Genomic DNA, 26,006 nt, shown 5'->3' with positions numbered 1-26,006 from the left:
ATGAACACAACTGAATACAAAAACAATAAACGTGGAACGAACGAAACCCAAAACAGTACCGTGTGGTGAAAAACACAGACACGGAAACAAACACCTACAAACACACAGTGAAACCCAGGCTACCTATGTATGATTCTCAATCAGAGACAACTAATGACACCTGCCTCTGATTGAGAACCATACTAGCCCGAAACATAGAAATCCCAAAATCATAGAAAAACAAACATAGACTGCCCACCCCAACTCACGCCCTGACCATACTAACTAAATACAAAACAAAGGAAATAAAGGTCAGAACGTGACAATGATACTGTAACTGACCCTGTACATAGATATATACATAGTATGATTACTTAATTTATCCGTAACCCCACAACGACAAAGAAAAAATTTAATAACAGAAATACCTTATTTACATAATTATTATTTATTTACATAAGTATTCAGACGCTTTGCTATGAGACTGAAGATTGACCTCAGGTGCATCCTGTTTCCATTGATCATCCTTGAGATGTTTCTACAACTTGATTGGAGTCCACCTGTGGTAAATTCAATTGATTGGACATGATTTGAAATGGCACACACCTGTCTATATAAGGTCCCACAGTTGACCGTGCATGTCAGAGCAAAAACCAAGCCATGAGGTCAAAGGAATTTTCTGTATACCTCAGAGACAGGACTGTGTCGAGGCACAGATCTGGGGAAGGATACCAAAACATTTATACAGCATTGAAGGTCCCCAAGAACACAGTGGCCTCCATCATTCTTAAATGGAAGAAGGTGAAGCATGGTGGTGGCAGCATCATACTGTGGGGATGTTTTTCAGCGGCAGGGACTGGGAGACTAGTCAGGATCGAGGGAAAGATGAACGGAGCAAAGTACAGAGAGATCCTTGATGAAAGCCTGCTCCAGAACGCTTAGGACCTCAGACTGGGGTGAAGGTTAACCTTCCAACAGGACATCAACCCTAAGCACACAGCCAAGACAACGCAGGAGTGGCTTCGGGACGAGTCTCTGAATGTGCTTGTGTGGCCCAGTCCAGACTTGAACTGAATCTAACATCTCTGGAGAGACCTGAAAATAGCTGTGCAGCGACGCTCCCCATCCAACCTGACAGAGCTTGAGAGGATCTGCAGAGAAGAATGGGAGAAACTCCCCAAATACAGGTGTGCCAAGCTTGTAGAGTCATACCAAAGAAGACTCGAAGCTGTAATCACTGCCAAATGTGCTTCAACAAAGTACTGAGTAAAATGTCTGAATACTTATGTAGCTGTGATATTTCAGGGGGGTTTTGTGATAAATTTGCACAAATAAAATAAAATAGTTTTTGCTTTGTCATTATGAGGTATGATTTATGAGGAAAAATATATATTTAATCAATTTTAGAATATGGCTTTAAACGTGACAAAACGTGAAAAAGTCAAGGGGTCTGAATCATTTCCGAATGCACTGTATATGGAAAGTACATAGCTACCTCAATTACCTTGCACTCCTGCATATCCACTGGTACTCCCTGTATATAGACATGTTATATTCTACTTCCTGTATATGCAGACATGTTATATTCTACTTCCTGTATATAGCCATGTTATATTCTACTTCCTGTATATAGCCATGTTATATTCTACTTCCTGTATATAGACATGTTATATTCTACTTCCTGTATATAGACATGTTATATTCTACTTCCTCTATATAGCCATGTTATATTCTACTTCCTCTATATAGGCATGTTATATTCTACTTCCTGTATATGCAGACATGTTATATTCTACTTCCTGTATATGCAGACATGTCATTTTTATTCGTTATCCACTGTGCATTTATTGCTCGCGTTACTATCCATTAAAATATATATATTATCTTTAACGCTGCATTGTTGGCCAATAAGTAAGCGTTTCACTGTTAGTCTACCTACACCTGTTGTCTTTGAAACATTTGACAAATATGTGAACCTGACTATTTTCCTCGAAAGTACGTAACGTCACGATTTCATATCTATACGAAATTACAGAGGACAAGTTAATTATCTCAAATTCTAGCTTGTTGTTCACGAAATTCGTGCTGAAATTGGGTTTTGTTTGAACGCCCAATAGACTCCCATCGAAGCAGATGTCCTTGTCTGAGTGTACCCAGAAAGCACCGCGTGGCACACTGACGGTGTACGGGCTGCGGACACAGTGGGCGTTACAGCAGGACGGTCTAATGGAGTGTCCCATCTCCTCAAACTTACCTCCCGCCATCGTCTTTCTCCTTTCCATTACATTTAAAGGGATTTATTGGCATGGGAAACACATGTTAACATTGCCAAAGCAAGTGACGGAGAAATAAACAAAAGTGAAATAAACAAATGTGACAGCAAACGTCCCCAAATAATGGATACGTTTAAAATGTCATATTATGTCTATATACAGTGTTGTAAGGATGTGCAAATAGTTAAAGTACAAAAGGGAAAATAAACATAAATATGCGTTGTATATATTTTCTCTCCTTGGAATTATTCTATAAGTAGGAGGAGTTTAGTCAATTTATCCAAAATACCCCGTACCGGTCTTTTCCCCACTTCTAAATTAGATTTCTAACATTGTAAATTAAAAGTAGCCTAACTGTCTAGTCATAGCTTCTATTTGAAGATACTCATGTATTCCTATTTTACGATGCTGGATAAATTGACGGTAATTTTAAAAAAATGTGTGGGGGGGGGGGGGGGGTGATTCGTAACCAGTGTCTTTGACGTGTGTTTATCGTTGGTGTTGTTGGACCCTCCTCCATCCCCAGTAGAAAGCGATGCCCAAATAAAAGCGCTCACTAGTTTGGGAGCCTATTAGGAGCGGTACGGCTGAGGGACTGGCGGGGCAGGATACTATCCGAGGAGGCTGTGTGCAAAAAGGAGGAGAAAATAAACATTTGGTTTCACGAACAGTACAACCGAACTAGCCTCCGAATTCACCGTGGATCTTTCATGGGTTTAGTTTTTTTAGAAGAGCTACATCAAACTACCGCTAAGATTACACATTTCCCCCAGATTTTCCTGTCCCGTAATCAATATGTCCAGTAGCCCTATTATCAGGGTTCTGGTGGTGCTTTGCATCGGGACCGCTGTGAACTGTATGCCGAACAGGAAAAGCAGGCGGCAGGCTCATCAGGGAGAAACCAGAATACCTTCGGTATCATCCGTCTCTCAAGGTGAGGTTTTCATACTTTTTTTGGGGGGGGCTACATTTTGTTTGTAAAATATTTATTATTTGTAAAAGTTTTATTGTATGTTTTAGTATTTTTGACATTTCGTCTTATTATTATTATTATTATTATTATTATTATGGTAAACATGGATTGTGTCAATCTACTTGGAAGTGTAACAAGTTGACGTTCCTTCCCTAGACGGCTGCATTGATAATGGACAGATGTATAACATTAACGACCAATGGGAGCGTTCCTATCTGGGCACGATGTTGGTCTGCACTTGTCACGGAGTTGCGGGAATTAAGTGTAAAACAAAACCCGAAGGTGAACGTGCATTTCTACTTCTTTATATATGGTCAATGCAAGGCCTTTGTCTCTTACCATTTTGTAAATGTCACTTAACTTATGTAAAATAATGATTGCAATGATCGAAGTTTAAATATGCTAATATGTTCTCTCAGGGTACCTTTATCACTAACTCTATGTATAGGCTCTGGGTCATCTGTAGAGAGAGAGTAACTGCTATTGGGTCATCTGTAGAGAGAGTGTAACTACTCTTGATGCTATTGCCTCATTGGTAGAGAGAGTGTAACTGCTCTTGATGCTATTGGGTCATCTGTAGAGAGAGTGTAACTACTATTGGGTCATCTGTAGAGAGAGTGTAACTACTATTGGGTCATCTGTAGAGAGAGTGTAACTGCTATTGGGTCATCTGTAGAGAGTGTAACTGCTATTGATGCTATTGCCTCATTGGTAGAGAGAGTGTAACTACTCTTGATGCTATTGCCTCATTGGTAGAGAGAGTGTAACTACTCTTGATGCTATTGCCTCATCTGTAGAGAGAGTGTAACTACTATTGGGTCATCTGTAGAGAGAGTGTAACTGCTATTGGGTCATCTGTAGAGAGTGTAACTGCTATTGGGTCATCTGTAGAGAGAGTGTAACTGCTATTGGGTCATCTGTAGAGAGAGTGTAACTGCTATTGGGTCATCTGTAGAGAGAGTGTAACTGCTATTGGGTCATCTGTAGAGAGAGTGTAACTGCTATTGGGTCATCTGTAGAGAGAGTGTAACTGCTATTGGGTCATCTGTAGAGAGAGTGTAACTGCTATTGGGTCATCTGTAGAGAGAGTGTAACTGCTATTGGGTCATCTGTAGAGAGAGTGTAACTGCTATTGGGTCATCTGTAGAGAGAGTGTAACTGCTATTGGGTCATCTGTAGAGAGAGTGTAACTGCTATTGGGTCATCTGTAGAGAGCGTGTAACTGCTATTGGGTCATCTGTAGAGAGAGTGTAACTGCTCTTGATGCTATTGTGTCCTCGGCATCGAGTTCTCCTAGGATAAATATATAATCTTTGTGTGTTCATCTGCATCTTGTCTGTGTTTCTGTGTGCACACCCAGTGACTAACGAAACCCATAACATACCCCAAATATGTTCCACAGCTGAGGAGACCTGCTATGATAAGATCAACGCCAGGTCTTACCTGGTTGGTGAGACCTATGAGAGACCCAAAGAGGGCATGATCTGGGATTGTACATGCATTGGCTCTGGCCGGGGGAAAATCAGCTGCACCATTGCCAGTGAGTGGGCTCGAGTGTGTGTGTGTGTCTCTGTACCAGTGTGTGTGTGTGTGGTGTGTGTCTGTACCAGTGAGTGGGCTAGTTAATCTCGTTAAATCTCCATAACACATCGAGACCTCACAGTATGTGATGTAGTCTCTGCAGCTGGATGGGTGTCTGTCTGTCTGATTGTGCCTGCCTGACTCTGCCTGCCTGACTCTGCCTGCCTGTCTGACTGTGTCTGTCTGCCTGTCTGACTGTCTGCCTGTCTTGTCTGCCTGTCTTGTCTGCCTGTCTTGTCTGCCTGTCTTGTCTGCCTGACTGTCTGACTGTCTGTCTGTCTGTCTGTCTGACTGTCTGTCTGACTGTGTCTGTTGGACTCTGCCTGACTGTCTGTCTGTCTGATTGTGTCTGTCTGACTCTGCCTGTCAGACTGTGTCTGTCTGACTGTGTTAAAATGTCTCACTGTGCTCTATCTCCCAGACCGTTGTCATGAGGGGGGTGAGTCCTATAAGATTGGGGACACGTGGAAGAGACCTCATGACACTGAGAGCTATATGCTAGAGTGTGTCTGTCTGGGCAACGGCAAGGGAGAGTGGACCTGTAAACCTGTTGGTGAGCATCGGGGACTTTTCACCTGGGGTTGTATTTATTAAAGCACACTGTAGCAAAACTTAGTGCAATGTTTTTAAATAGAAACAAACGTTTATTGGATAAGTATAGATGGTACCTTCGGTCCGTTTGCTTCCGTTGCGTGTCTAGTTGAATACGACAACCTGCAACTGGAGTGATAGCTGTCAAAACAAACACGGCATCATAAGACCCCCCCCCCCCCTCTCTCTCTCTCTCTCTCGTCCTGTCCGCAGCGGAGCGTTGCTATGACAACACGGCGGGGACATCCTACGTGGTGGGTGAAACCTGGGAGAAACCGTACCAGGGCTGGATGATCGTAGACTGCACCTGTCTAGGAGAGGGGAGTGGCAGGATCACCTGTACCTCTAGAAGTAAGAGACAGACACACACACACACACACACACGTATATGCCCTCAGGCGTATACACACCAGCTGGATCCCATTTTCGTGTGTGTGTGTGTGTGTGGTTCAGTAGACCTAATGAAGGGAAAGCTGAAGTTTAACTTGGTGAAAAATAATGTAAATGATCTGTGGTGGAAATTATAATTGTTCTGTTTTTAAGAGATTTAAAAAAATATATGTTTTTTTCCATATCCTTAATAAAAAAATGCAATTCTATAACATTATGAAACGTGGTACATAATATACCACTGACCATTACCCTGTTAGTGGCGCTAAACTGGGCTGTATTCATAAGGTCAAAATGTAGCTAAATAATTTGCAACAGAACTAAAATCACCATCTTATTGGACAATTCCAGGCAGTCACTACCCTGTTCTCCTTTTCCCCCTTCCCTCAGATCGGTGTAACGACCAGGACACACTGACGTCCTATCGTATTGGAGACACCTGGAGCAAGACGGACGCCAGAGGTCACATGCTGCAGTGTCTGTGTACGGGGAATGGGCGTGGCGAATGGAAGTGTGAGAGACACGCCTCCCTCCACACTACCGGACTGGGTGAGACTTCTAGTGTGTGTGTGGAAGTGTTAAATATATAATGTGTGAGAGACAGATGGCTGTTATTCCTCATCTTTCCCCATTTAGCTTGTGGTTGAACTGCATTGTAATTAAAAGCCTCTACCAACATTTTAAAAGCGACAGATTCTCTTTTGGGATTTTTCCGGGGGATTTTTCCGGACACAGGATATCAATTGAACATTATAGGGTGGTGCTTAATCGGTTTCTGAGTAAACTGTCCCGTAAACTAGTCAAAGCAAATGAGTTAATCTGTATTTAAACTTTTCTGTTGACTGGAAACATGGTTCCTATGTGTTGTAGTCTGTTTTAAATGTTCCCCCATTCTCTTTAGCAGGATCTCTTTTTTTACTTTCGTAGTGTGCACTACAAATCAGTCAACCCAAATCTAGTGCTATACATTTTTACAAACAATGTCACTGACTGAAAGCGTTCCCCTTTCCCCACCCATTTCCAGGCACGGGGTCCCGTGTGATCACTAACATCCAGCCGGCTGTGTATCAGCCCCACCCCCTTCCCCAGCCCGGCCTGGAGCCTCACCCCGGTCTAGCCCAGGAAGGGGCCTGCCAGATGGATGCGGGGGTGGCCTACGCCCTGGGGATGAGATGGATCAAGACCCAGGGAAGCAAACAGATGCTGTGTACCTGCCTGGGCAACGGGGTCAGTTGTGAGGAGTGGGGTACGTGTTCGTAGTCTTATTCATGTGAATTCATGCCTGCATCTAATGGTTTAATTTTGGTCCATGCACCACAAGTTCTGAACAGTGGTTCTAATAACCTCTGAAAGGGAATTATTCATGCCAGGCCATTATTATTATAAAAAATTTTAAAGCTACTGAGTAAGATTTCCATTTAATTTTTATTTTATTTTATTCACATGGTAAATAAATTAGAAAGTTGATCTTGAAACTGTCAATGTCTCTGAGGTACTAAATACATGTGCATATATAGTTTGTTGGTTCAAGTTGATTTGAAACAATGAATAGATTGGAAATATTACTGATCAAAGCTCTAACAATCAAAACAGGCAGCTTCTGACAGTCAGCAATCTTTCGGACACTGTTCTGGTTCTTTTCGGACACTGTTCTGGTTCTTTTCGGACACTGTTCTGGTTCTTTTCGGACACTGTTCTGGTTCTTTTCGGACACTGTTCTGGTTCTTTTCGGACACTGTTCTGGTTCTTTTCGGACACTGTTCTGGTTCTTTTCGGACATTGTTCTGATTCTATGTGTTTGTGTTTACAGAGGGCCCAGCCCCAGTGTACGGTGGGAACTCCAATGGTCAGCCCTGTGTGTTCCCTTTCACCTTCATGGGGAAGACACATCACTCCTGTACCTCAGAGGGACGCCCCGACGGGCAGCTGTGGTGCTGCATCTCTTCTGACTGCGAGACTGAACAGAAATTCTCCTTCTGTACCAAGAAGAATGGTGAGATTTTTGTAAAATATTTGATTTACAGCTTTTTATATGAGAGAGAGAGAGAGAGGGTCGACTCTCTTTTCTGAACCAAAAAAAAGTGAACAGAGTGGCAACACGAGTAGAGCAAGCGTTTCAGCTGATAAGCCTATGATCTGTGGGAGCTCAACACAAACATATGTTGACTGGTGATCTCAACCCTGAGCGTTTTCCAGCAGAGTCACTAGAATTCTAGCCAGCCAACATCATTTAACATCTGTCTTTTATTAGAATGGGACTTACTATCCAGGTTTCTTTGGGTAGTTTAACTTGCTCATTGTCTGCATCCCCAATGGCACCTTATTCCCTTTATAGTGCACAACTTTTGACCATGGCCCCATAGTGCACAACTTTTGACCATGGCCCCATAGTGCACAACTTTTGACCATGGCCCCATAGTGCACAACTTTTGACCATGGCCCCATAGTGCACAACTTTTGACCAGGGTCCTATCTAGGTAATATGATGTCATCTGGGACACGCCCTCATCGTATCTGTTGTGTTTGCAGTGATGGTGACAACCAGAGGAGGAAACTCTAACGGTGCTCTGTGTCAGTTCCCCTTCCTCTACAATGGGAGAAACTACACCGACTGTACCGCAGACGGGCGCAGGGACGGCATGAAGTGGTGTGGAACCACCACCAACTATGACGGTGAACAGAGGTTTGGCTTCTGCCCCATGGCTGGTGAGTGCTGTGGTCTCGTTTCTCACTTCTTTTTGCAAGACAACGTACAACGCGACGATCGTTATTGAGGCAGCCAGTGGTCGTCCCATCGCCTGTAGTCACTGCAGTGTGACGATCCAGTCAGATGTAGCTGGTCTCTGCTGTTTGTCTAGACTTTAACAAGGACAGATTTTGAGCTGTTAGTGGCACCAACTCCTCTCCTATAAACAGCTGAAGTCAGAAGTGTACATACACCTTAGTCAAATACATTTAAACTCAGTTTTTCACCATTTCTGACATTTAATCCTAGTTTTAGGTCAGTTAGGATCACCACTTCATTTTAAGGATGTGAAATGTCAGAATAATAGTAGAGAGAATGGTTTATTTCAGATTTTATTTATTTCATCACATTCCCAGTGGGTCAGAAGTTTACATACACTCAATGAGTATTTGGTAGCATTGCCTTTAAATTGTTTAACTTGGGTCAAACGTTTCAGGTAGCCTTCCACAAGCTTCCCACAATAAGTTGGGTGAATTTTGGTCCATACCTCCTGACAGAGCTGGTGAAACTGAGTCATGTTTGTTTGTAGGCCTCCTTGCTCGCACACGCTTTTTCAGTTCTGCCCACATATTTTCTTTGGGATTGAGGTCAGGGCTTTGTGATGGCCACTCCAATACCTTGATTTTGTTGTCCTTAAGGCATTTTGCCACAACTTTGGAAGTATGCTTGGGGTCATTGTCCATTTGGAAGACCCATTTGCGACCAAGCTTTAACTTCCTGACTGATGTCTTGAGATGTTGCTTCAATATATCCACATAATTTTCCTACCTCATGATGCTATCTATTTTGTGAAATGCATCAGTCCCTCCTGCAGCAAAGCACCCCACAATATGATGCTGCCACCCCCGTGCTTCACGGTTGGGATGGTGTTCTTCGGCTTGCAAGCCTCCCCCTTTTTCCTCCAAACATAACAATGGTCATTATGGCCAAACAGTTGTATTTTTGTTTCATCAGACCAGAGGACATTTCTCCAAAAAGTATGATCTTTGTCCCATGTTCATTTGCAAACCATAGTCTGGCTTTTTTATGCCGGTTTTCGAGCAGTGGCTTCTTCCTTGCTGAGAGGCCTTTCGAGGTTATGTCGATACAGGACTAGTTTTACTGTGGATATAGGCACTTTTGTACCTGTTTCCTCCAGCATCTTCACAAGGTCCTTTGCTGTTGCTCTGGGATTGATTTGCCCTTTTCGCACCAAAGTACGTTCATCTCTAGGAGGCAGAATGCGTCTCCTTCCTGAGCGGTATGACTGCTGCGTGGTCCCATGGTGTTTATACTTGCATACTATTGTTTGTACAGATGAACGTGGTACCTTCAGGCGTTTGGAAATTGTTCCCAGCGATGAACCAGACTTGTGGAGGTCTACAAAAAAATGTTTGAGCTCTTGGCTGATTTCTTTTGATTTTCCCATGATGTCAAGCAAAGAGGGACTGAGTTTGAAGGTAGGCCTTGAAATACATCCACAGGTACACCTCCAATTGACTCAAATGATGTCAATTAGCCTATCAGAAGCTTCTAAAGCCATTCGGGAGTTTTCACTAAGTTGCACTAAGGCACAGTCAACTTAGTGTATGGTAACTTCTGACCCACTGGAATTGTGATACAGTGAATTATTATAAGTGAAATATTCTGTCTGTAAACAATTGTTGGAAAAATGACTTGTGTCATGTACAAAGTAGATGTCCTAACCGACTTGCCAAAACTAGTTTGTTAACAAGAAATTTGTGCAGTGGTTGAAAAATGAGTTTTAATGACTCCAATCTAAGTGTATGTAAACTTCTGACTTCAACTGTATATACAGTATTCTATCTACTGTACCTTGGTCTATGCCGCTCTGGCATTGCTCGTTCATATATTTATATATTCCATTCCTTTACTTAGATTTGTGTGTATTAGGTATTTGTTGCGAAATTGTTAGATATTACTTGTTAGATATTGCTACAATGTCAGGATCTAGAAGCACAAGCATTTCGCTACACTCGCAATAACATCTGCTAAACACATGTATGTGACCAATACAGTTTGAATTGAATTGTTGTTGCCTAGTGGTTAAGAGCATTGGACCAGTAACCTAAAGGTCGTTGGTTCAAAAGTACAGAGACGACTAGGTGAAAAATCTGTCGACGTGCCCTTGAGCAAGGCACTTAACAGACACGCCGATTAAATTAAGGCGGAGTGGAGGGTGTTTTTATTTATGATGCTCGTCTTTTAAATCAAATCAGTGTTTTTAAAATGCCGTCTGTTGTCTTAGAACACAAAAGGGTTCTGCCTTTTTAAACAAACACATTTTGAAAATGGTAATGATATGTCTGAGGCCATTGGAGCAGTGTGGGAGGTTCACTCTACATCTCTGCTCTCCCTCTTTAACATCTCTGCCTTCTATTTGTTCTTTTGGGGATTTTTACACAATCAGTCAATCTCTCTTTGGCTGAATGGGTCAGTGGTAAATTCACACGCCTGTTGAAAGTACTGACCAGTTATTGAGTTTAAGTGCAGTCATTAGGCGACTGGGTAAATTACCATGAGAAAGGGTACTGCTTGGCCTGTAAAGAGTTAATGGTGATTCTTATCACTGTTTTTAGCCTCCCAGCTGGGCTGAAGGGGCCCAGGCAGACCTAGCGGAGACCCAGAGCCTGGGCTCCCACGCCAGAGCCAGAATTCCAGGCCTAGAGCCCAGACCACCAGACCCAGAGTAATGAAACCTGACCCAGAGCCTAGACCCAGAGAGAGGGAGAGGCTCCCAGAGCCTAGAGGGGGAGAGGCTCCCGGAGCCTAGAGGGGGAGAGGCTCCCGGAGCCTAGAGGGGGAGAGGCTCCCGGAGCCTAGAGGGGGAGAGGCTCCCGGAGCCTAGAGGGGGAGAGGCTCCCGGAGCCTAGAGGGGGAGAGGCTCCCGGAGCCTAGAGGGGGAGAGGCTCCCGGAGCCTAGAGGGGGAGAGGCTCCCGGAGCCTAGAGGGGGAGAGGCTCCCGGAGCCTAGAGGGGGAGAGGCTCCCGGAGCCTAGAGGGGGAGAGGCTCCCGGAGCCTAGAGGGGGAGAGGCTCCCGGAGCCTAGAGGGGGAGAGGCTCCCGGAGCCTAGAGGGGGAGAGGCTCCCGGAGCCTAGAGGGGGAGAGGCTCCCGGAGCCTAGAGGGGGAGAGGCTCCCGGAGCCTAGAGGGGGAGAGGCTCCCGGAGCCTAGAGGGGGAGAGGCTCCCGGAGCCTAGAGGGGGAGAGGCTCCCGGAGCCTAGAGGGGGAGAGGCTCCCGGAGCCTAGAGGGGGAGAGGCTCCCGGAGCCTAGAGGGGGAGAGGCTCCCGGAGCCTAGACCCAGAGAGAGAGAGGGGGAGAGACGCCCAGAGGCTGGCCAGAGGTCACCGTGTTTCTTCCTGAAAGAGACTACAGAGAGAGACTCTCTTCACTGCCTGTCTGGTCTCCAGGGCAGCCAGCTGCAGTCAGCCTCGTCAACACCTCCACAGTCTACACTGCACCTCTTTCTCTGTCGCCAACTCTCCACACAGACAGACCTCCTATCTGTATCTCGTTCAATTAGGAAGACCGGCCCCCACAGAGACCTTGTATGTGTAGATAACCCTTCAGAGGATTATTATGTTATGAGCATCTGTTTGTCGTTCAACTTTTAAAAGTTGAATTTGACCTACTGTTCCAGGAGTTCTATATGTTCTGAGATCGAACATTCTAGAAGTTTTAAACATTCTATCTTCTGAATTCTAACTTCTAAGTTCTCTGTCCTCTTAGCTCACGAGGAGGTGTGTACGACCAGCGAGGGTGTGATGTACCGTGTGGGAGACCAGTGGGATAAACGCCACGACGTCCTGGGACACATGATGCGCTGTACCTGCGTTGGGAACGGTCGTGGAGAGTGGAGCTGTATCGCTTACTCCCAGCTCAAAGGTAATAAAAATTGGATTTTAAATACATTTTTACAGCTCCTTTCTAATACACATGAAAGTAGGTGAGAGGTCATACATACCACGTAGAACGTGTGATGTACAGCCGGGCCTCATTCTCTTCCTTCCCCTTGACCCTAACACTTTGATGTTCTCAGATCTGTTAAGGTGGAAGCAATATGGGGGAGGAAGCGGTAGGGAGAGAATTTGGAGCAGCTGTTTTTGACGTTGTGTAATTCTTCCTGTCACAGATCAGTGTATTGTGGATGGGTTGACCCATGAGGTGAATCAGACCTTCACTAAACTTCATGAAGAGGGCTACATGATGAACTGTACCTGTTTCGGACAGGGCCGTGGGCGCTGGAAGTGTGACGCCATTGGTGAGTTTATAGTTCGTACAAACCTAGCATTTTTTAAAAATTTTTATGGACCAAGCTATTCATTTGTGTCAGTAATCCTTACTGTGCTGGATCCTTACAATCCTTACTGTGCTTGACTAGCCTGGTTCCCACATCTGTTTGTGCTGTCTTGACAACTCTTATTCTAGCCTGGTTCCCATATGTTTGTGTTTTGTCTTACGAACTCCTCTGGTCGTTGTCACGCCAATACACCATAAACAGAACACCCCAGGGGAGAGTAGTTCACTACATAGGCTGTCATGTTGGACACAGCCTAAATCTCACCGTTTTTAATATCTGTTCTCAGACCAGTGCCAGGAGCCAGAGACCAGGGTGTTCTATCAGATCGGCCAATCATGGGACAAGCTGATCCACAGCGTCATGTACAAGTGTTATTGCTATGGCAACGGTATCGGCGAGCTCAGCTGTGAGCCCCAACAGTCTTTCCCAGGTAAGAAGTCAACATCGCTAAGCCCCAATCTATAGTGGTCACAATACCACGCTATACTATTGGAAAATGTTCTGTGTGGGTACATTCAACCATCTTTCCCTGGTAATAACGAATATCACTAGCTAGGCGTGGTCACTACTGCTGAGCGATTTTTAAGCAAAATGTAGTTTATTAAACGTTTTTTTAATTAACCTTTTAACTAACCAATGCGCGGTTTTCTCTAGAGAGAAATCAAATCATTCACGAGATAAATTAAGTCAAGAACGGAGACGGATAGCATGCCCACGGACTATGAGAGAGAGGAATGTACACCACACAGCGATGAGGGACAGAGACTGTTGGTGTGGTAGCTCTACCCCATTGATAGTAGTAGTTGTTGGTCATAAGTAGTCCTGAAAGTATGCCTTATGTACTTTTGAAGAACTAGTCAAATTATTTATCTGTGGTGCAGCATATTTAGGCAGCTAGCTAGCTACCGACAGTAGCCTAGCCGACAGTAGCCTAGCCGACAGTAGCCTAGCCGACAGTAGCCTAGCCGACAGTAGCCTAGCCGACAGTAGCCTAGCCGACAGTAGCCTAGCCGACAGTAGCCTAGCCGACAGTAGCCTAGCTACATAGGATGACTCAAAGACAGTACAGTATGGGGAGCACAGAGACAGCATTTTAGATGGTCTGGCTGACTGCTGCTGTCTGAGATGAAATGAAATGACTGAATTAAAAATAATAGTCAGCAAATAAAAAGGAAGGAATTTACACACCTGAAATATTTTATTGTAATTTCCTCGTTCTACGGATCATCCTACCGACAACACAGTGCTTAGCCAGCCACCCAATGTGGACCAGGTTTGAGACCATGGAATGTTTTCAATATTTTGGATATTGAATGTTTACAATTTATGGGGTTTTTATGTAATTATTTTATAATGCATTTAATGTGCTTGTTTTGTGTGTTTTTTTTCTTCTTCATAACCCGAACCGACCTCAGAAAAAGCATGACTGGCTCAGCACTGTGTTGTCGGTAGGATGGTCGCAAGACTACTACTGTATGTTGTTGGTGTGGTTTGTTTTCTGTTGCAATATGTTGTTACAACTATATTAACTTCCCTGTGGTGGGCTGGAGGAGGAGGAGGCCCTGACTCCACTAGAAATGTCAAGTAAATCAAATTGGGTTGGATATAATACTCTGTGTAGCCCTTCATGGTAAGGTCTACAGGGTGATTAATACTCTGTGGTCCTTCATGGTAAGGTCTACGGGGTGATTAATACTCTGGTCCTTCATGGTAAGGTCTACAGGGTGATTAATACTCTGTGGTCCTTCATGGTAAGGTCTACTGGGTGATTAATCTTCCTGGAACGTCTGTTCTTCAGGGTTTCCACTGCGTACTGATCTAGGATCAGTTTTCCTTCCTTCAATCCCATCCTTAACCATTAGTGGGGGGAAATGCCAAAAAATGACCCAAGATCAGCATCTAGGGGCAACTTCACCCTACAACCAATATGTGCTTCTTCCCTCCACTGCTACTCTTCGTTCCCATGTGACAGGAAAAACCTCGCCGCATTTCTGATCTGTGTTTTCTCTCCACAGCGCGCCGTCACGCTTGTAATTTAGCAGAAAAGAAACAATCTAATTCAATGATCCTGCTTCAGTCATTAAACAACCCCCCCCCCCCCCCCCCCCACATACACACACACCCTGTTTGTTTGGGACTTTCTTCACAACTTTGAAGTGGAGGGCAGAGAGAGGGGGAGGCTGGCACTCGTTGGTATAGCCGCCATCTCCTCCCTTTTTTCTCAGGCCTTTGTTGTTAGTTGGTGTTGAGGTGTGGGTGGAGGTGGAGGTGGTGGATATTCCAACTTGTGCAAGCCTCCCCCTCTTCTCTCTGCCCTCCACTTCAAAGTCAAGTTGTGAACAAAGTGGGGGGGGGGCAGGCAGGTTTAACGACTCTGAGGCAGGATAGTTTAATCAAATGAATAGTTTAATTTGTTTGTTTTTCTGCAACAAAAAAAGTGACCGGGCATTGTGGAGAGAAAGCACAGATCAGAGATACAACCAGGTTTCCTCTCTCTACCTCGCTCCTCTTCTCCTCTCTTCTCCTCCCTCCTCTCTTCTTCTCTCTTCTCCACCCTCCTCTCTCTTCTCCTCCCTCCTCCACCACCACCTCTCTTCTCCTGCCTCCCTCCTTTCTTCTTCTCCACCACCACCTCTGTCCTCCTTCCCTCCTCTCTTCTCCTCCCACCACCACCTCTCTTCTCCTCCCTCCTACCACCACCTCTCTTTTCTCTTCTCTTCTCCTCCCTCCTCCACCACAACCTCTCTCCACCTCCCTCCTTTTCTCCCTTCCTCCACCTCGCTCCTCTTCTTCTCCTCCCCCCGCCCTCCTCTTCTCCTCCCTCCCTCTTCTCCTCCTCCCTCCTCTACCACCACCTCTCCTCCCTCCTTTCTTCTCCTCCCTCCCTCCTCTCTTCTCCTCCCTCCTCCACCACAACCTCTCTCCATCTCCCTCTTCCCCTCCCTCTCTTCTCCTCCCTCCTCCACCACCACCTCGCTCCTCTTCTTCTCCTCCCTCCTCTTCTCCTCCCCCTGCCCTCCTCTTCTCCTCCCTCCCTCCCTCTTCCTCCACCTCCCTCCTTTCTCCTCCCTCCCTCTTCCCCTCTCCTCCCTCCTCCACCACAACCCCTCTCCTCCCTCCTCCACCACAACCTCTCTTCTCCCCCTCCCTCTCTTCTCCCCCTCCCTCTCTTCTCCCCCTCCCTCCCTCTCTTCTCCCCCTCCCTCCCTCTCTTCTCCCCCTCCCTCCCTCTCTTCTCCCCCTCCCTCCCTCTCTTCTCCCCCTCCCTCTCCTCTCCTCTACAATGTCTTCTCAGGTCTTTTGTTGTTAGTTGGTGTGTAGAGCTAGCTCCTCCAGAGGTGCTGACTGATGTTTAGTCCTCTCATGTCTGTGGAAAACCATTAAGTCTCTGTCTCTGTTGCCACCTCTTCTTTGTTTTATGACTCAGCCCTTTACTGGTAACAAGCTCAATGTTGAGAGATGTTTACAGAAGCCGTCTGTTTTTCTAGCAGTCATTTGAACCCCTGTCTCCTCTTATTTCTCTGGCACATTTTACTGTAGAGGTGCTCAGGACAGGGTTTCTACCATCATGAAAATCCTTGGAAAAGTACCCTGGAGAGGGTACCGGGTGGGCGACCACCCTCCTGGAGAGGGTACCGGGTGGGCGACCACCCTCCTGGAGAGGGTACCGGGCGGTCGACCACCCTCCTGGAGACGTACTGGCTGTGCAGGCTTTTATTCCAGTCCCCCTCTAACAAACCACATTCACAAATGAGCTGCTCAACCAGACCTTGAAAAACTGGCCCTGATGTGTTTGAGCAGGGCTTGATCAAAATAACTGCACACTCAGCAGCTCTCCAGGCTGAGGGTTGACCATATGTTTTATACAGTTGCCTAACGGGTATTTCACTTTGTGGGTTGAATTGAATTTATTTTGGGCAACAGACATCTACAACAAAATGCACAATGTGGACCCAGAGAGAGATACCACTTGAACGTATTAATTGTAAACACTTGTGATCCTTGATGGTAAAACCAAGAACAAGTGTAATGATTTAAAAAAACAAAGACAGAATTACAAAACAACCATAAATACATTCATTTATATTGACATCCTAAAAAAAGTGGCACTATTCACTGCTCTTCTCCCTCACCATAAATACGTTCACCCGTATTAATTTCATACCGATCCTTCAAATCCAATATACCTGACCAGCAGTAGGGGGCGCAAAGAGGAAATCACTCTACTTAAGTGCATTGCTCAACGAGTAACGACAGGAAATGATCCATGAATCAGAGCCTTCCGGGAATTACTTTTTAAAAACGCACATAGACGCCACCAATAGTTGGTCATAGAAGATTTGGTGAAAAGTCATGAAATTCCATCTGTCAAAATGTTAAAGTAAGTAAAAGTTAATAACCTCTACAGGATCGGTGTCCCTTTTAACCGGGACAGTTGAGCTAACGTGATTAGCATGACAGTAGTAAGTAACCCCAAACTTTCCAGGACATAGACATGTCTTATATGGGCAGAAAGCTTAAATTCTTCTTAATCTAACTGCACTGTCCAATTTACAGTAGCTATTACAGTGAATAAATACCATGCTATTGTTTTTTTGAGTGCACAGTTATGCACTTGAAAATGTATCAATAAACCATTTTAGGCACATTTGGGCAGACGTGAGACAACATTTGGAACAGCAATGCAATGGTTCATTGGATCAGTTTAAAACGGTGCACATACACTGCTAAATTGCACCTAGACTCCTAAGTCATATAATGGGTGGGCGATCTTTCAAAGATGATGGAGCCCCCCAAAAAATGTATATTTTACCAGATCTAATGTGTTATATTCTCCTACATTAATTTCACATTTCCACAAACTTCAAAGTGTTTCTTTTCAAATGGTATCAATAATATACATATCCTTGCTTCAGGTCCTGAGCTACAGGCAGTTAGATTTGAGTATGAGTCATTTTAGGCGAAAGAAGAAAGGCTATGATCTCAATGTTGACAGCTGTTTATCAGTCATATGACCTGGCAATGGTATTACTTATAATCCTGTGTGACATGTTAAGATCCTATTTGCACAAAAACGAATCTTCGAATACTTTCTTTACCTCACTCTCAACATTGCTCCCAGCACCCTCTAACCACGATCCCCATGGCTGTTATCATTTGAAGCGACACACAAAGTGTATCCGCCCTAGACTAGGTTGGAAAAAAGAAAAGACCCAGCGTTTGTGTTTTAAAGTGAAGCCCCAGCCCAGTGTAATAACTTCCCTTAATGACATACAGCTGTGAGATGACTGGGTGCAGCCCTGGGTTCAAATGCTATTCCAAAACCTATCAAATACTTAGTGTTTACTCTGCTTGGAGTGCCTGATGGGTGTGGTTTTGCAGTTTTAGCGACTATTCTATTGGTTCCGTAGTGCCAATTGAACACAGATAAAGTATATGAAACCGATTTTTGAATATTCTTTAAACCCAGGTCTGGGAAGGAGGGCTAGAGAGCCTGGTGGCGGTTGGCTGCTGAGACCTAGTGCAGACTAAGTGGGAGTTAAACACTGTAGAAACCCTTCCCAGTCAGTTGGGTCTTTAGGAACTGTAATTAGGAGAAATTGAGACCAGATTGTGCCCAAGGTCATGTAGGCTATCCTATCCTAGCGTGGTTAACCAATCCACTTGCTGAGGGTCTTTGATTTGATACAAGATGTTCTATGTAAAACTTCAAGAGCTTTAAGCTGGATTCTCTACAAAAACAACTACAGTTTCAACTTCCAATTGTCAGGATTATGTCTGTAGTCATAGAATGCCATGGAACTCTTGTTTCTATATCCTGAAGGGATTGGATTATCCATTTTATAACATGCTTATCTAGATATCGTCCTTCTCTCATCCCGGGATTTACGGTATTACCGGGTTCAGTTTCGATGAGGGGGGGGTTTTTATATTTTACTCGTTATCTCATTTAAAGCATATTGGATGACTGTCATTCATTACTCCATTCACCCAGATCAATGTAACATGGATAGGGTTTAGGTTACTGTCATTCATTACTCCATTCACCCAGATCAATGTAACATGGATAGGGTTTAGGTTACTGTCATTCATTACTCCATTCACCCAGATCAATGTAACATCGATAGGGTTTAGGTTACTGTTATTCATTATTCCATTCACCCAGTTCAATGTAACATGGATAGGGTTTAGGTTACTGTTATTCATTACTCCATTCACCCAGATCAATGTAACATCGATAGGGTTTAGGTTACTGTCATTCATTATTCCATTCACCCAGATCAATGTAACATGGATAGGGTTTAGGTTACTGTTATTCATTATTCCATTCACCCAGTTCAATGTAACATGGATAGGGTTTAGGCTACAACATCATACTCTAATTGTCCCTATACCCATCATGAGGTTGCTACAACCCTAACCTATGAATGAAAGTTTGCAACGTAGGTGCACATAGGCCGAGAGAGAGATTTTGAGGTGATACCAGTGGAGGCTGGTGGGAGGAGCTATAGGAGGATGGGCTCATTGTAATGGGTGCAATGGGATAAATGGTACTATATAGATGTTTTATCTCTGTTCCAATCATTCCATAGCTCCTCCAACCAGCCTCCACCGAGTGACACATGGATAGACAGTGACACATTCAATACCAGCCTTGCACACTCTTGCCTGCATCAAGCTGATATAGGGTGTAATCATTAGTCCAACATTTGCAAACAGAAGTTTCTATTGGACAAATTTAGGTTTTGTATATCCCCGTTTTTGTTCCGTTTGGTTCCGTTATTAAGAAATGTTTTTAAACATGAATACACACCCCTGATCATGCGTTAACACAGTTCACTTTCATAGCAGCCAAGGTTGTATTCTTTCATCTTTGCATCTTTCGCATCTCCTCCTCACTTTTTCTCTTCACTTGTGGACTTTCATGCACAATACATCAGCTGTATGTGACCAGGCAAGATTTTTTATTTCCAAGCCACATCGTCACCTTATTAGCTAAAGTAACGTCAACATAGCTACTAGAACTAACACGTTAGTAAACCCGCTACAATCATGCAGTTATGTTATTAAGCAGTTTAGCACTTCCACTGGTGCGCCCCCCCCCCCCCCCCCCCCCCCCCCAGTGGCAATACATTTGTAAAACCAAAAGCTTACCTTGACTTGGAAGAGTTCAAGTGTTGTGTTGGATAGCCAGCTAGCTAGCTAACATAGCATCCCTCTTTGAGTAAGTGTTGTGAGCTAGCTAGCTAACATAGCATCCCTCTGTTTTGAGTTGCTAAATGATCTGGCTGCATTTGCTAAGTAAGTGAAAGTGAACAAATTTTTTTAACTTTGCTTCTCCTTCATTTTGGAAGAAAATGATTTGTTCAAAACTGTTCAACTATTTTCTTTCTCTCTCTGAGAACTACTCACCACATGTTCTGCAGTGCTAGCTAGCTGTAGCTTATGCTTTCAGTACTAGATTCATTCTCTGATCCTTTGATTGGGTGGACAACATGTTAGTTCATGCCTTAAGAGCTCTAATAGGTTGGAGGAAGTCCTCGAAGTTGTCATAATTAATGTGTAAGTCTATGGAAGGGGGTGAGAACCATGAGCCTCCTAGGTTTTGTATTGAAGTCAATGTAACAAGAGGAGGACGGAAGCTAGCTGTCCTCCGGCTACACTATGATGTTACCGTACAGAGTGCTGTTGAGGCCCAAAAAAAAGTCCCTTGTCCCATTGGTCGTCTATTACCAGAATGCTAATAAAATGTGCACAGGTAGTATCGCATTTCCATTGAGACTGCTAGCTAAATATGCAGACGGCCTGAGAACAGAGGCGAAATAATGGAAAGAAATCAAGATGGCAGCTGTTCAGATATCTCAAACATAGCAGAAAACCAACACTATATGATGTCATGTCACCTTACTAATTCAGCCACTTACTTAGATAAACTTAGTAGTAGTTAACTTAGTAGTCGTGTTAACACAGTATTCTGTATTCCATGGTAGCTACAAGTATTGAAAAACTTACATCAAATAGTTTTGACAGTATTAAAAAAAACATCCCATGGCTATTTCCAAATACCCTGCAATACAGTATACCGCCCAAGAATAATATATAATAATATATATAAACATTTGCCATTTTAGCAGACTCTTTTTATCCAAGGTGACTTACAGTCCTGTACGCATACATTGCAAGTAGTAATTTAGGAAACATGCTAACATGCTAAAGGTGTAGTTTATACTTCCGTTGCAGTATAGCTATGTTTACATCAACAGGTCTAGTGAAGGAGCTGAGGGTAGTTCTCTTGCTCTCTTGCTCTGCTCTGCATGCTGAAATCCTAGCTAACAAGAATCTCACAGGGATATGCTACTTCTCCCCCATTTGTTGCAGCAGTACCTGGGCTTCTTATGTACTACACTGTACAACCTACCATTTCAGAGTTGGTTTTAACTGCGAGCTTTCTGGAATTGTAATCATTTTTTTTGTTGTTTAGATTTCAAATTAGTTGTTTTTCCAGATTGTTTAACCACCAAGCAATGGAATTAAAGTGATCTAGATTTCACATTATGCAATTCAAATACTGTCAATTGTTATCAGATAACCTATAATACAGTCTATCAGATGGTGAGTTGGTTTCAATGCTGTAGTAGTGTAATTTACCTTCGTCTGTATGGCGTGTTTCAACTATGGCGGATCGTCTCTGACTGCCTCATGCTTTATCCCTCTCTCCCAGGTGGTAACCGTCCAGTCCAGGTGATCATCTCAGAGTCTGGTAACCAACCCAACTCCCACCCCATCCAGTGGAACGCCCCGTCCTCCGCACACATCACACAGTACATACTCAAGTGGAGAGTGGTGAGTAGGGCCCCGTGATTCCAGAGTAGGGCCCCGTGATTCCAGAGTAGGGCCCCGTGATTCCAGAGTAGGGCCCCGTGATTCCAGAGTAGGGCCCCGTGATTCCAGAGTAGGGCCCCGTGATTCCAGAGTAGGGCCCCGTGATTCCAGAGTAGGGCCCCGTGATTCCAGAGGTTAACATTCACCAGATGATATGGTTAATGTTGAACTCCTAAAGCAGTTTTACATGCAGTTTGAATTCCACATAATACTGTGGGCACCAGATGTAGCATTCAAGTCTAGGGTTTGGTTTTCTAGACATAGATTAAACCTGAAGGTCCTGAAGTTAAAATCAGATCCTGAAACGAAAAAGGATTCTCCATTGTGGGTCAGTCAAGAACTATGCTACATATGGCTGTGTTTCCACAAGCTGCCAAATTCTGTTCTTCTGGCCAAATATTCAGGAAACTGGCCCCTATACTCAGTGGGGGAGGGGGGGGGGGTACACAATTTGTCAAACTTGAGTAAAAAGTAAAGATACTTGTAGGTTAAAATTAAAATGACTCAAGTGAAAGTCGTAAAATACTACTTGACAAAGTCTAAAAGTAATTGGGTTTTAAATTTACTGAAGTATCAAAAGTAAAAGTATAAATAATTTAAAATTCCTTATTCTGCCACATTTTGTAGTTATATATATATATATATATTTTTTTTACAGATAGCCAGGGGCTCCAACACTCAGACATAATTTATAAACGATGCATGTGTTTAGTGAGTCCTCCAGATCAGAGGCAGTAGGGACGACCAGGGATGTTCTCTGTTTAGTGAGTCCTCCAGATCAGAGGCAGTAGGGATGACCAGGGATGTTCTCTGTTTAGTGAGTCCTCCAGATCAGAGGCAGTAGGGACGACCAGGGATGTTCTCTGTTTAGTGAGTCCTCCAGATCAGAGGCAGTAGGGACGACCAGGGATGTTCTCTGTTTAATGAGTCCTCCAGATCAGAGGCAGTAGGGGTGGACCAGGGATGTTCTCTGTTTAGTGAGTCCTCCAGATCAGAGGCAGTAGGGACGACCAGGGATGTTCTCTGTTTAGTGAGTCCTCCAGATCAGAGGCAGTAGGGATGACCAGGGATGTTCTCTGTTTAGTGGGTCCTCCAGATCAGAGGCAGTAGGGATGACCAGGGATGTTCTCTGTTTAGTGAGTCCTCCAGATCAGAGGCAGTAGGGATGACCAGGGATGTTCTCTGTTTAGTGAGTCCTCCAGATCAGAGGCAGTAGGGATGACCAGGGATGTTCTCTGTTTAGTGAGTCCTCCAGATCAGAGGCAGTAGGGATGACCAGGGATGTTCTCTGTTTAGTGAGTCCTCCAGATCAGAGGCAGTAGGGATGGACCAGGGATGTTCTCTGTTTAGTGAGTCCTCCAGATCAGAGGCAGTAGGGATGCCCAGGGATGTTCTCTGTTTAGTGAGTCCTCCAGATCAGAGGCAGTAGGGATGCCCAGGGATGTTCTCTGTTTAGTGAGTCCTCCAGATCAGAGGCAGTAGGGATGCCCAGGGATGTTCTCTGTTTAGTGAGTCCTCCAGATCAGAGGCAGTAGGGATGGACCAGGGATGTTCTCTGTTTAGTGAGTCCTCCAGATCAGAGGCAGTGGGGATGACCAGGGATGTTCTCTGTTTAGTGAGTCCTCCAGATCAGAGGCAGTAGGGACGACCAGGGATGTTCTCTGTTTAGTGAGTCCTCCAGATCAGAGGCAGTAGGGACGACCAGGGATGTTCTCTGTTTAGTGAGTCCTCCAGATCAGAGGCAGTAGGGATGACCAGGGATGTTCTCTGTTTAGTGGGTCCTCCAGATCAGAGGCAGTAGGGACGACCAGGGATGTTCTCTGTTTAGTGGGTCCTCCAGATCAGAGGCAGTAGGGACGACCAGGGATGTTCTCTGTTTAGTGAGTCCTCCAGATCAGAGGCAGTAGGGACGACCAGGGATGTTCTCTGTTTAGTGAGTCCTCCAGATCAGAGGCAGTAGGGACGACCAGGGATGTTCTCTGTTTAGTGAGTCCTCCAAATCAGAGGCAGTAGGGATGACCAGGGATGTTCTCTGTTTAGTGAGTCCACCAGATCAGAGGCAGTAGGGACGACCAGGGATGTTCTCTGTTTAGTGGGTCCTCCAGATCAGAGGCAGTAGGGATGACCAGGGATGTTCTCTGTTTAGTGGGTCCACCTGATCAGAGGCAGTAGGGATGACCAGGGATGTTCTCTGTTTAGTGGGTCCACCTGATCAGAGGCAGTAGGGATGACCAGGGATGTTCTCTGTTTAGTGAGTCCTCCAGATCAGATGCAGTAGGGATGACCAGGGATGTTCTCTGTTTAGTGAGTCCTCCAGATCAGAGGCAGTAGGGACGACCAGGGATGTTCTCTGTTTAGTGAGTCCTCCAGATCAGAGGCAGTAGGGACGACCAGGGATGTTCTCTGTTTAGTGAGTCCTCCAGATCAGAGGCTGTAGGGATGACCAGGGATGTTCTCTGTTTAGTGAGTCCTCCAGATCAGAGGCAGTAGGGACGACCAGGGATGTTGTCTGTTTAGTGAGTCCTCCAGATCAGAGGCAGTAGGGACGACCAGGGATGTTCTCTGTTTAGTGAGTCCTCCAGATCAGAGGCAGTAGGGACGACCAGGGATGTTCTCTGTTTAGTGAGTCCTCCAGATCAGATGCAGTAGGGACGACCAGGGATGTTCTCTGTTTAGTGAGTCCTCCAGATCAGAGGCAGTAGGGACGACCAGGGATGTTCTCTGTTTAGTGAGTCCTCCAGATCAGAGGCAGTAGGGATGACCAGGGATGTTCTCTGTTTAGTGAGTCCTCCAGATCAGAGGCAGTAGGGACCAGGGATGTTCTCTGTTTAGTGAGTCCTCCAGATCAGAGGCTGTAGGGACGACCAGGGATGTTCTCTGTTTAGTGAGTCCTCCAGATCAGAGGCAGTAGGGACCAGGGATGTTCTCTGTTTAGTGAGTCCTCCAGATCAGAGGCAGTAGGGACCAGGGATGTTCTCTGTTTAGTGAGTCCTCCAGATCAGAGGCAGTAGGGACCAGGGATGTTCTCTGTTTAGTGAATTGGACCGTTTTCCTGTCCTGCCAAAGCATTCAAAATGTAACGAGTCATTTTTTTGGGTGTCAGGGGAAAATGTATTGATTTTTAAAAAGCAAATTTTCTTTAGGAATTAAGTTATCAGAAACTATAAATGGTAAAGTACAGATACCCCCCCCCCCCTCACTGCCTAAACCGGCCTTAAAAAAGTCAACATGCAGCTACCTTTTTGTTGTTGTTGATATCAATAATATAATGTAAAATATTATCGGTCTCCTTTCTTGTTTTTTGGGTAGAAAAACACCCGTACCCCTTGGCGGGAGGTGAATATCCCAGGCCATCTCAACTCCTACACCATCGCTGGTCTGAAGCCAGGCATCACCTACGAGGGTCAGCTGATCAGTGTGCTACGCTTCGGACGCCGTGAGGTCACACGCTTCGACTTCACCACCACATACGGTTCCTGTGAGTAGGATCACAGTATGGCCTTGTATTCTGTCTCCTTGTGTTATTGATATTTTGCCCCAGGAATCGGATTCAAACTAACCAGGATAAACTTACCTGTCCACGATGATTGATGTTTTTTAAAGATGATTTCTACTTGAGGGATGGCGTTGAGCAACAGCCATTTTGAGATCTGTGAACATTTAAAAAGTCTGTTCTCTGTCCACAGGCCATTCCTCCCATCCCGTTTATATCTGACCGTCTGATCTTTCTTTTCAGTGGCGACCTCCGAGGGAGAGACCACCCAGCCTCCTCCGGTGGTGGACATCAGTGAGTCTGTTACAGAGATCACCTCCAGCAGCTTCGTCATCTCCTGGATGTCTGCCTCTGACACCGTGTCTGGCTTCAGGATCGAGTACGAGCTCAGTGAGGAGGGACAAGAGAGAGGACAGCCCATGATTCTCGGTACGGAACAACCCACTGGGCACACATTGGTTGAATCAACGTCGTGTCAACGTCATTTCAGTTAAATGAGCTTTTAACCCATCTGGAATAGACGTTGAATTGATGTCAATAAACGTTTTAAGACGATGTGTAATCATTTGTTTAGTGTGTACTATACGATAATACCTGAAGTATTACTATTCCTTAATACTGACCTTTGACCTCCTCTTACTACTTTGCCACGGGTTTATGCTGCGTTATCTGTATATTTTGTAGTAACGTTCGATAGACACAATGACTAGACTGTGAAACTACACCACTCAAGTATATTGTCCTAACCAATTGAAATATATATATATATAAATGTTAGATGACTGATAGGGGGCGCT

At 44.7% G+C, this 26,006-nt stretch overlaps 1 protein-coding gene across 2 annotated transcripts in view; it reads left to right on the top strand.

The window, feature by feature from the left end:
* Positions 1 to 2,820: 2,820 nt before the first annotated feature.
* The window catches only part of fn1a (fibronectin 1a), a 67,821-nt gene continuing 44,635 nt past the window's right edge, over positions 2,821 to 26,006 (top strand). For both annotated transcript variants that reach the window (XM_031806173.1, XM_031806172.1), the window contains exons 1-15: positions 2,821 to 3,186; positions 3,382 to 3,507; positions 4,628 to 4,765; positions 5,228 to 5,359; positions 5,611 to 5,748; positions 6,178 to 6,336; positions 6,812 to 7,033; positions 7,598 to 7,780; positions 8,317 to 8,493; positions 12,263 to 12,418; positions 12,666 to 12,794; positions 13,120 to 13,263; positions 21,556 to 21,677; positions 25,026 to 25,194; positions 25,453 to 25,638. In XM_031806173.1, coding sequence (XP_031662033.1) covers positions 3,048 to 3,186; positions 3,382 to 3,507; positions 4,628 to 4,765; positions 5,228 to 5,359; positions 5,611 to 5,748; positions 6,178 to 6,336; positions 6,812 to 7,033; positions 7,598 to 7,780; positions 8,317 to 8,493; positions 12,263 to 12,418; positions 12,666 to 12,794; positions 13,120 to 13,263; positions 21,556 to 21,677; positions 25,026 to 25,194; positions 25,453 to 25,638 — 2,320 coding nt within the window. In that variant the 5' untranslated portion in view covers positions 2,821 to 3,047. The remainder of the gene's footprint in view (positions 3,187 to 3,381; positions 3,508 to 4,627; positions 4,766 to 5,227; positions 5,360 to 5,610; positions 5,749 to 6,177; positions 6,337 to 6,811; positions 7,034 to 7,597; positions 7,781 to 8,316; positions 8,494 to 12,262; positions 12,419 to 12,665; positions 12,795 to 13,119; positions 13,264 to 21,555; positions 21,678 to 25,025; positions 25,195 to 25,452; positions 25,639 to 26,006) is intronic.

Source organism: Oncorhynchus kisutch, linkage group LG26 (genome assembly GCF_002021735.2).
Source record: "Oncorhynchus kisutch isolate 150728-3 linkage group LG26, Okis_V2, whole genome shotgun sequence".
In the NCBI taxonomy this organism is placed as follows: domain Eukaryota; kingdom Metazoa; phylum Chordata; class Actinopteri; order Salmoniformes; family Salmonidae; genus Oncorhynchus; species Oncorhynchus kisutch.
The sequence above is the reverse complement of the archived record's forward strand: the minus strand, read 5'-3'. Positions and strand labels throughout refer to the sequence as shown.